General features: G+C 38.6%; 1 protein-coding gene across 1 annotated transcript in view; it reads left to right on the forward strand.

The window, feature by feature from the left end:
* The window catches only part of CSMD1 (CUB and Sushi multiple domains 1), a 2,075,474-nt gene that overhangs the window by 1,791,701 nt on the left and 271,735 nt on the right, over positions 1-12,038 (forward strand). The window contains exons 43-44 of the mRNA XM_089679519.1: positions 3,269-3,446; positions 9,686-9,831. Coding sequence (XP_089535645.1) covers positions 3,269-3,446; positions 9,686-9,831 — 324 coding nt within the window. The remainder of the gene's footprint in view (positions 1-3,268; positions 3,447-9,685; positions 9,832-12,038) is intronic.

A 12,038-nucleotide genomic window follows, 5' to 3' on the forward strand; every position in this document is an offset into this window, starting at 1 on the left:
ATTGAATGCTCATTTCAATTCCTTTATCTGCATGAGGCTGGGCATTGTTGTGCACCAGGAGAAACCCAGGACCCACAGCACCAGCCTAGGGTCCAAGAATTTCATCGTGATACCTAATGACAGTCAGGGTGCCATTGTCTAGCCTGTAGAGGTCTGTGCATACCTCAATGGATATACCTCCCCAGACCATCACTGACTCACCACCAAGACAGTCATGCTGAACGATGTTACAGGTAGCATAACGTTCTCCAAGGCTTCTCCAGACACTTTGACATCTGTGACATGTTCTCAGGGTGAACCTGCTCTCATCTGTGCAAAGCACAGGGCACCAGCGGCAAAACTGCCAATTCTGGTGTTCAATGGCAAATGCTAATTGAGCTCTATGGTACAGGGCAGTGAGCACAGGGTCCACTAGATGATGTTGACATCTCAGGTCACCCTCATGAAGTCTGTTTGTGACTGTTTAGTCAGAGATATTCACATTAGTGGCCTGCTGGAAGTCATTTTGTAAGGCGCTGGCAGTGCTCATCCTGTTCTTCCTTGCACAAAGGAGCAAATACCGGTCCTGCCGATGGTTTAAGGACCTTCTATGGCCCTGTCCAGCTCTCCTAGAGTAACTGTCTGATGTGTCTCCCAGCACAGTCTCAAGAGCATGGAAGAGATTTCAGGAGACAAACCTTCTGGCAATAGCATGTATTGATGTGCCATCCTGGAGGAGTTGGACTGCCTGTCCAGGTATCGCCTCATGCTACCAGTAGTGACACTGACCCTAGTCAAATGCAAAACTAGTGAAAAACAGTCAGAAAAGATGAGTATGGCAAAAATGTCAGCAGCCTCCACCTGTAAAACCATTCCTGTTTTGGGGGCGTTTTATTGTTTTTCCCATCTAGTGCACCTGTTGTCAATTTTATTAACACCAAAGCAGCTGAAACTGATTAACAACCACCTCTGCTACCTAACTGACCAGATTAATATCCCAGGAGTTAATCGACTTGATGCTATACTCTGATTAAAAAGTGTTCCTTTAATTTATTTGAGCAGTGTGTATATATATATATATATATATATATATATATATATATAAGGAATAAGTACTTTGTATATTGTGGGGTCACAAAAAGCAAAGAACCATAAAAATGCTTATGTTATTGTAAGTAGGCAGGCATAAAGCTAGTCATAAGTGTTGCCTGTGGACTTCCTGCAAGTGATCCTTTCTAATTATTGACTTATTATGCCTTCTTTTGCACTGGGGAAAATGTATCAAAACTTTGAGGCCAGAACATGGAGTGGGTGTACATGACAGCCAATCTTTCATATTTAAAGCTTAACTGAAAAAAGCTGAAGATAGAAGCTGTTTATTTACTATGCACAGCTGCCCCAGATTCTGTCTGCTCCAATTTTAGTGAATTCCCCCGACTGTGTCTTTGTGTGAAGATATCCAAACTGGTAGAAGCAGTTTGGTAGAGCCTCCAGCAGGAACAACAGTGAACAGTATAGTAGTGAGATAACTAAATCTTAAGCAGGGCACACATCTTGAGTTTTTTTTTTTGTTCAACCAGTGGGTTGAAAAAAAAAAACCCAGATCCCTTAATCAACACAATCAATGTAATATTGCTTAACCATCCATTGTTGGTGGCAGGGGTATGTACTGTATATCATAAGATTGACTGCACAGAAATACAATCCTTTGGCAGGGATAGATAGATAGATAGATAGATAGATAGATAGATAGATAGATTTAATTACTGTAATTAGCAGTGTATTCAAAGTTCTCTTTAGTAACTACATTGATTATTTGTGAAGAGGAATAAGTGGCTTTCATGTGTACAATATCACAGGAGTTTGTTGGTGCGCTCTTCAGCTTGAATTTACTTGGTTATTTTACAATATATGTCATAAATAAATGTCAAAGATCATTTAGTATCCCATATTCCAATAAAATCAGTTGGTAAATCCATTTCTATTTATAGAAAATGTGTATTTATCTGTTCTGGCACATTCATACAAATTACCTGATTTTTAGTTGTCTTTTACTGAATCTGTTAGTTTTAGTTGTTTGTTGCTGAATCTGCTAGGGATGTGAGCCCATGCTTAAAACACACATAAACTGGGAGATTTCAGACATTCTAGAGCATATAGATCCATACATGGCTGTTAAACAATAAATTATGTCAGTGCATTTAAAGGTTTATCCGTACAATCAATGACAGAAAAGAAGAAATGTCTAAAATAACTCTCTTGATTATTCATTAACCGCTTCCACGCCACCCTATAACAAAAATACTGCTACAGGGTGGCACGGGTGTGCAAAAATACATATATATATATATATATATATATATATATATATATATATATATATGTGTGATTCTGCAGTTCTGGATAGGGGGCACACGCTCACCGCACATGCGGCCTACCCGTGCTGCCATTTGCAGCCTTGGCTGTCAATCACCAGGTCCCGGCCTGTTATTCCTCGAAGGCACCTGGTGATCTCCGAATATTACCAACGGGGGAGAGACCCGTGTATATACAAACACAGATCTCTCCCCTGTTAGCTCCTGCACAATGCTTCCCCCCAGTGTCAGAATGCCTACCACAGTCCCACAGTACTGCTATAAGTCGCTGATAGCCGCTATTGCCAGTAAAAATAGATTTTAAAAATCCCAGTATATATACCACTTATATTTGTAAACGCTATAACTTTCATGTAAACTAATTTACATGTATTGTGATTTTTTTAGCAAAGACAGAATATTTTGGTCTAAATTTATGCTGAAATTTGTTTTTTTTATTTTTTTACTGGACATGTTTAATAGCAAAATGTCAAAAATATTGCTTTTTTTTTTCTAAATTGTGGGTCTTTTTTTGTTTATAGCGCAAAAAATAAAAACCGCAGAGGTGATCAAATACCACCAAAATAAAGCTCTATTTGTGGGAAAAAGGACATAAATTTAATTTGGGTGCAGTGTTGCATGACTGCGCAACTGTCAGTTAAAGTAACACAGCCTCATATCGCAAAAAATGGCTTGATCAGGAAGGGGGGTAAATCCTGTGGAGGGCAAGTGGTTAAAATAAAATAACATCTATAAGGGCTAAACACTGTTTTTAATAGCAAACATTAGAGGGCTTTGGCTTTGTGATAGTTGTCATAATTCTGGTTACCAATTAAAGAACAGTTTGGAATTTAATTCTGAATACTGTCTTTAAAGAACCCTAAGTAACTAAGCTTGTCATTGCTATATTTTAATGCACATTGTTTCCATTTCAGCACCTTGCGGATATAATGTGTCATCGGAAAATGGCACCATTTACTCTCCAGGATTTCCAGATGAATATCCCAATTCAAAGGACTGTACTTGGTTTATTTCTGTTCCACAGGGTCATGGGGTTTATATTAACTTTACTTTGCTCCAGACCGAACCAGTGAATGATTACATTGCAGTATGGTATGTGACCCATAGTAAATAAATTGCTTTTAAATTGATTATTTTTCCTTGACTCTGCAACTATGTAATGGATGTGGGACTACTGCCTGACATTTTTAAGAAGTAAAATAATAACACATAAGGTCAGAACATGAATTTGAAAAACTAATCAATTTTTATAGATACATGCATAGCACAAATTAAATAAGTAATCAATCACTTGCATTTTACCTCTCTTTCATAGTCTGAGGTCTTATTAGAAACTCTCTGGCAGAGATAGTTAATATACTGTGAAATGCAGTATGTAAGAGGAACATATTTCCCATGTTTTTAAGCTGAGGTATAGTAAAGTGAATTAAATCAGGACAAGTAGTTGTGAAAGTATACTGTAGAAAATGTATGTAACATACATTATTGTAGCTGTTGACTAAGACACAAGTCATCAGCACATACTGGTCATGAAATCCATACAAACCACTACAGCACATAGTCAATACAGAAGAACTAGGCAAATTACATCAGTGAGACATTCATTCAGTGCTTGTGATCAAACAGAAGTATAGCCTGGCTAAGGATGTTTTCAAGTACAGTTAAATCTATTGCCCTGACACAGTCTGAACATGATATGTATTTGATTTATCATCTTGAACTTCTAAGTATTCTAGTGAAAAAGTCACTTGATTTATGAAAGCATATAATTGAAGCTTTGATCAACAAATAGAGTGTATTTTTTAACACCTAGCATTTTAGTTTATAAACTAAGGAGGTAAAATGATGATTTGCAGGTAGTTCTTGAGCAGGAGTTTTATTTTGAACAATTTATAATAAACTCTTTCTGTAGATGTCCCTTACCTTTAAAGTACAGTTTATCTACACCTCAGAAACAAAATGTAATATACAGTTCGGTCCATATATATTTGGACACAGGCACAATTTTTGTTTTTTTTCAGGTATTTACAAAAACACATTCAAGCTATAGTTATGTAATGGGTATGGGCTGAAAGTGCACACTCTCAGGTTTAATTTGAGAGTATATACATCCAAATTGGAGGAAGGGTTTAGGAATTACAGCTCTTAAGAGTAGCCATACCCCCTTTTTCAAGGGACCAAATGTCAACCTCCTGTGGTAGTGAGCCCTTGTAGATCACCAACTCGGGGTTCCCCAGGGTGCGGATACTAAGTCCCAGCCTGCTTCTTCACCAGAGCACCTGATGGTGGGGATGGACCTGCAGCAAGCTAGAACCAGGTTTCAGCCCCCAGGTACGCCCAGCTGAGGATGCGGAGACCACTCGCGTGAGCAGAGTACAATAACAGGAGACAACAGGAAATCCGATAGACAAGCCAAGGTCAGGACAGGCAGAAAACAAGCACAGTCAATGAACAAAGCTGGGGTCGGTACATGTGTAAATACAGGATACAGGAGTAGCAACAAACAGGAGCTCAGAGAACTAAGAAGTTGCTCAGGCAAAGTGGGCTAGACCGATCATGTCTTATATAAACAAGCAAACTAGGAGGCGGGCCAGGAAGTGATGGAAGGGAAGGAAAGAAAATCCAGAGAATAGCTGGCGATGCCCATTGGTGAGCACAGAACCACACATGTGAAGGGAATCGGGAGAAGCACTGCAGCAAGGAGATAATAATACACAAACTGCAGACTAACTTGTGACACCAAAAGAAATTGGACAATTGAATAAAAAGCTGTTTCATGGCCAGGTTTGGGCTACTCCTTCATTATTTTTTCATCAATTAAGCAGGTAAAAGGTCTGGAGTTGATTCTAAGTGTGGTATTTGCATTTGGAATCTACTGCTGTGAACTGGCATCATGCATTCAAAGGAGCTGTCCTTGCAAGTGAAACAGGCCATTGTAAGGCTTCACATACAAAACAAATCCATCAGAGAGATAACAGCAACATTAGGAGTGGCAAAATCAACAGTTTGGTGCATTCTGAGGAAAGAAGAACGCACTGGTGAGGTCAGCAACATAATAAGGCATGGACGTCCTCGGAAGACAACAGTGGTGGATGATCACAGGATCCTCTACGGTAAAGAAAAATCCATTTACAACATCCAGACAAGTGAGACACTCTCCAGGAGGTGGGCATATCATTGTCAAAGTCTACAATCAAGAGAAGACTTCACAAGAGCAAATACAGAGGGTTCACCACAAGATGCAAACCATTCATAAGCCTGAAGAATAGAAAAACCAGATTAGACTTTGCCAAAAAACATCTAAAAAAGCCAGACCAATTCTGGAAAAACATGAGGGAGGCAGTGTGATGGCATGCACATTCATGGCTTCCAGTGGCACTGGGTCAATGGTGTTTATTGATGATGTGACAGAAGACAGAAGCAGCCGGATAAATTCTGCAGTGTTAGTGAGATACTGTATACTGTCAGCCCAGATTCAGCCAAATGCAGCAAAGTTGATTGGACGGTGCTTCACAGTACATATCGAAAATGATCCAAAACACACTACAAAAGCAACCCAGGAGCTTTTGAAGGAAAAGAAATGGAATACGGTGCAATGGCTGAGTCAATCACCTGATATCAACCCCATTGAGCATGCATTTCACTTGCTGAAGGCAAAACTAAAGGCAGAAAGAGCCACACACAAAGAACAACTGAAGACAGCTGCAGTTAGAACCTGGCAAAGCATCAGAAAAGCCCCAAAGCACCCCCCCATGTTGAGGGCATGTGGCCTGGTATGGTTCAGGAGGGGGAGCGCTCGCTTGTCCCCCCCCTTTCCTGACCTGCTGGGCTGCATGCTCGGATAAGGGTCGTGTATGGATGGAGTGTGGGATCCCACGCTATTTTTAAAATTAATTTTGGCGTGGGGATTCCCCTCAAAATCCGAACCAGACCTGAAGGGCTTGGGATGAATGGGAGGCAGGACCCCACGTCATTTGTTTTGGATTGCTGACCTTTATTTTTAGATTCAGCTGTGAATAATATTTATTATTTAGATCTTCAAAATATAATATATCAAATTCACAACATTTTGAGCAAAATGTACAGAAATATGAATGAATGTCATGTAAAACCATTACAGAAAATCATTATAAAAGATGAGGAACAAAAATAGAATCAATAGAACTAAGGAAAACAAATTAGAATACATAAAGATATGCCTTGCTAAAAATAGTGCTGTTTCTGAAACTCAGTTGACGTTCGCGATTGCCGTCTTCCAGAGGACTCCACACAGAGATTTACTATAAGACACAGTCTAAAAGAAAAGCGCCTGTGGTAGATGGTTACATTTTGTTCTGCAACAGTAAAAAAAATTAACACAGATTTAGTGAAAAAATTCCATGATTTGCATCCATCAACAATAATGTCATCCAGTGATGACACTGAGTATATCACTCATGATGCCCAACACTTGCTGACCCATCAAAATAAATAAAAAAGCCACCTGCTTACAAATTTCTGGCCCCATTGCTTCACTCCTACTGAATGACAGTTAATAAAAATTAAGGAACAGGATCTCCCGAATTATGTAATTGACCTTATATGGACATGATCTTATATGGTCAATGACATTACAGTGATCCCCTGGTAAAGTATACAGCTATGTTGAGGGCATGGGGTCTGGTATTGTTAAGGAAGGGGGCACAAACCCATCCACCCCCTTTCTTGGCATTTCATGCTACACGTTGCATGCTTTTTTTGGTGTGGGGATGTTCCATTAACATCTATAGTAGACTCTGATCTAGGATAAGGGCCTGGTACAGATGAATGGAATCTCTGGTCACTTTGCTTATAAACAGGACAAAGCATCTGGGAGCTATATTTTTGACAGCAATTTAAAGAAACATTTTTCTTTGTAAATGTTAGCTTTGCTGTAATAGGTTGTATACATTGCACATATGTGCCATTTTACAGGCAGAATCAAGGCATCCCCCAGGTATATCATTTCATGAAATGTAGCATTTTAAAGTTTCAGTTTAAGCATTATTAAAATGGAATTTATTATTTTTGGTTGCCTTGGTACATGTCTCCTAAGCCATTCTCAGCCCCTTGACATTTGTTTAATAAACCATTGCCTATTAGCCTATAAAATGGTCATTGCCATTTTTTAACATTCAGCTCCCACTGACTTCAATTTTCTTTCAAACTTTAGTAACATTCACCAAACTCAGGTATGTTTGGCTTATCACTATTTACAAGCAATTACATTTTCATCGGTATGATCCTGAAATCATAAAAGATCTTAGGCAGGAGGACCATTTTATTGTTTGGAAACTTTTTTCCATATATACTGCATAACATGGATATATCAAAGACAAAAACTAGAAAAAGTCTTAAAGAATATGTAATGGCAATTGTTTTAGTCTTAGATGGTCATGAGAGGGGAATAGTTAAAACATCTTTCAAGTTATTTTCTGCTTTCTGTTTCCTGGTAAAGAGATTTCCCTTAACCTCCTGTCCTGAAGAAGCAACAGAAAACAGGAGGAAATCTCCTTAAACTTGTGTCTTCATTGGATACAATTACCCCCACCGCTTCTAATGACGAATCTCTAGAGAATGTGCAATGCTTTATTTTTGTTAGACATCAATGGCCTAAGAACATACCTTCTTAGCTGTGGAACAAAGATCTGGATTCCGAAACACCTTTTGTCTAAATAACAAAAGCAACTAAGGGCGATATCATTTGAGGCTAACTACAGAGAAAATCATAGCAAGCTTTAAAGGCACAGGGACCATTCTTAACGTTGATTGTAACTCCTCTCTTCTCCTTTTCTTTAGGCGGAAAAACTGTTTCTGTACCTTTAAACTTTAGTATGATTGACATGACAGTTAGCCCTTAAAGGTATTTCTCTTAGCTACTTAGCTTCTTATTTTGAAAGAACATTTTAGTTTAAACAAGATAGTTAAATCACTTTCATGAACTTGAATCCAGGGTTAATTTTAATATCTATTGGTCACATTGGTTATTGGTGACAAGCTCATTACCATATCATTGAACATAGCCTGCTGGAAAAATTAGGCTATATGAATAACTGCAGTACTCTTTTTTTTTAGCAAGCAATACATTTTAATTTGGCTTATCCTAAATTTTGAGAATACATACTTTACATACAGTATATGGTCTGCAGCTTTGATACCAGGCATTGCAAAATAATGTTAGTTTTTTTTTAAATTTAAACTTTTACTATTGTAAATGTACTAAATTGTTGAAACAGCATTCTTTAAAAACACTATCCACTATGGTTTAAGCAGTAGCTCAATAGGAATAAAAAAAAAACCCCAGTTGTCACCCAGGAGACCCTTGACAGCATCAAACATTTATTTTATCGTGCCTTTATAGAAAGCAATGTCTGAATTTCAACAGCATCCTCGTCCTTTTGTTATATGAACTCAAGTACATCAGAGATTAGCAAGGGATTGTTTGAAATCATTTAACTCTTGGACTGTTCTTCCTTTATCACAATTTTAGTACAAGGTATAGTGTCAGCTATTATACTCATGCCTTGTAAGTGGTCAAATGTTTTAAAAAAATTACATCTACTTGTACATTTGCATAGGTTACAAAGTTTAACAACTTCTTTAAATAATTTACATATGGAACTTTTAAGTATGCTAGGTTGATATACTAAATCAAATAGTCTGCTTGCTGAAAAGTGAATTATTGCTTTGCAAGGAATTTTTTCCAGAGATGCTGTCACTTTAACATGCATATGCAAGGTTGTATTGGGGTTGATTTATTAGGGCAAATATGGTGTTCACTTTGCAAGGAAATTATCACTTTGCAAGGGAATTTTTCCTTGGTTTAGTGACTGAAAATTCCCTGTTCAAAGAATACCCAATCACATGCAAGGATAATTTAAAAAAGCAGCATTTTTGCTTGCATGCTGTTGGATAACAGAAGTCAGCAGAGCTTCATCTTATTCATTCAGCTAAGAGAAAATTCACCTGTAAAGTGAAATTCTGTTTCAAAGCAAACAACCTATTTGCCTTTAGTAAATCGTCATTTTACAAGGGATTTTATTTTAGCTCAGAGAATGAGATGAAAGCTTCTGACTTCATTTACCCAGTCATATGCAAGTAAAATGACTGTTTTTTTTATTTATGGTTCATGCCTGTGGATGAATATACTTTGCAAAATGAACTTTCACCACATTCTCTATGCTAAGTGAAAATTCCTTTGCAAAGTTCACCTTTTAAAGTGGACAGTCCCTACTCATTTTGTAGATATATTGTTACTTTTAAATGAATAGTTTTTACTGGTCATTTATGTTTTTTTTAATATATATTTTTAGGGATGGGATTGACCAGAATTCTCCTCAGCTTGGTGTTTTTAGTGGAAATACAGCCCTTGAAACAGCATATAGTTCATCTAATCAAGTACTCATTAAGTTTCACAGTGACTTTTCAACTGAGGGTTTCTTTGTTTTGAATTTTCATGGTAAGTTTATGGATATATGTTCTGTATATGTATACTGACTGCAGTCTATAGTTTTCACAATTGTCCTATATATGCTTAGTATATTACCTTGTTTAGCTTTTAGCACTGTTTCCTGAGTGTATTTTCCTCCTATATTTTTAATTAAGTGGCAAAAGCATTCCAGTTGTAACAGTGTTATGCTTTAACTACATCAAATTGAGATAAGCCCACTGACCAAGGGTTCAAATCAGCCTCATGTACACTGCTCAAAAAAATTAAAGGAACACTTTTTAATCAGAATATAGCATCAAGTCAATTAACTCTTGGAGTAATGATCTGGTCAGTTAAGTAGCAGAGGGGGTTGTTAATCAGTTTCATCTACTTTAGTGTTAATGAAATTAACAACCGGTGCACTAGATGGGCAACAATGAGACGACCGCCAAAACAGGAATGGTTTTACAGGTGGAGTTCACTGGCATTTTTTTCTTTTCTGACTGTTTTTATACTAGTTTTTCATTTGGCTAGGGTCAGTGCCACTACTGATAGCATGAGGTGATACCTGGATCCTATAGAGGCCGCACAGGCAGTCCAACTCCTTCAGGATGGCACAACAATATATGTCATTGCCAGAAGGTTTGCTGTGTCTACCAGTCTCAAGAGCATGAAGTAGATTCCAGGAGGAAGGCAGTTACTCTTGGAAAGCTGGACGGGGCCATAGAAGGTCCATAGCAGGACTGGTATCTGCTCCTTTGTGCAAGGAAAAACAGGATGAGCACTGCCACAGCCCTACAAAATGACCTCCATAAGGCCACTGATGTGAATGTTTCTGACCAAACAATCAGAAAAAGACTTCATGAGGGTGGTGTCAGGGCCCGACATCCTCTAATGGGCCCTGTGCTCACTTCCCGGCACCACTGAGCTCGATTGGTATTTGCCATTGAACACCAGAATTGGCAGGTTCACCACTAGCACCATTTTCTTTTCACAGATGAGAGCAGGTTCATCCTGAGCACATGTGACAGACATGAAAGGTACTGAAGAAGCCATGGAGAACATTATGCTGCCTGTAACATCATTCAGAATGGCTGTTTTGGTGGTGGGTCAGTGATGGTCTGGGGAGGTGTCTCCATGGAGAGACGCACAGACCTCTACAGGCTAGACAATGGCCCCCTGACTGCCATTAGGTATTGGGATGAAATCCTTGGACCCATTGTCAGACCCTATGCTGGTGCAGTGGGTCCTGGGTTCCTCTTGGCGCACGACAATGCCCAGCCTCATGTGGCGAGAGTATGCAGGCAGTTCTTGGAGGATAAAGGAACTGATACCATTGAATGGCCCCTACGCTCGCCTGACCTAAATCCAATAGAACACCTCTGGGATATCATGTTTCAGTCCATCTGACACCATCAAGTTACACCTCAGACTGTCCAGGCGCTCACTGATGCCCTGGTCCATATCTGGGAGGAAATTCCCCAGTACACCATCCGTCATCTCATTAGGAGCATGCCCCGACACTGCCAGGTATGCATACAAGCACGTGGGGGCCATACAAATTACTGAGTATCATTTTGAGTTGCTGAAATTAAATTTCAGCAAAATGGACTAGCCCACTGCATAATTTTTTAACTGTGATTTTTGGAGTGTCTTTGAATTCAGTCCTCTGTAGGTTAATAATTTTAATTTCCATCAAACGATGGGACATCCTTACGTTCCTAACACATTACCCAGTCCATATCAGTATAGACATCCAGCATGAGATCTGATGTGTTTTCAAAGTGTTCCTTTAATTATTTTGATCAGTGTAGTATAGAGCAGGCACATTCTCATTATTAAACATGTGCTCGACCTTATCATAATCCAAGACAACCTTAGATCTGAGTGGACGATTGGAATATTAAGGAAATGAAATTGAAAGATAACATTGAAATACAGGTGGGTATTTTAATCTTGGTCACAATCTTGTCATTTATCCCTAGTAGTTGCAATCTCTTTTGAAAACAAATGAGTGTTAAAATCCACCCACCTCTGATTTTCAAGCCTGCACATATGTGTAACATCATTTAAATTTTAAACATCCTAGACTGCCCATTTAACATTATGTATTCAATATTTGCCATATGACCAAGCTAGTTCATGTAGACTAATGTGGCTTTATACAAGGCCAATCTACTTCTAAAAATATGCATAGTGTTTCTAAACCAGCCTTTCTCAACCAGGGTGTCCAGGGA

Source organism: Staurois parvus, unplaced genomic scaffold (assembly GCF_062004578.1).
Source record: "Staurois parvus isolate SC_StPar_1 unplaced genomic scaffold, SC_StPar_1.0 ptg000226l, whole genome shotgun sequence".
Classification (NCBI taxonomy): domain Eukaryota; kingdom Metazoa; phylum Chordata; class Amphibia; order Anura; family Ranidae; genus Staurois; species Staurois parvus.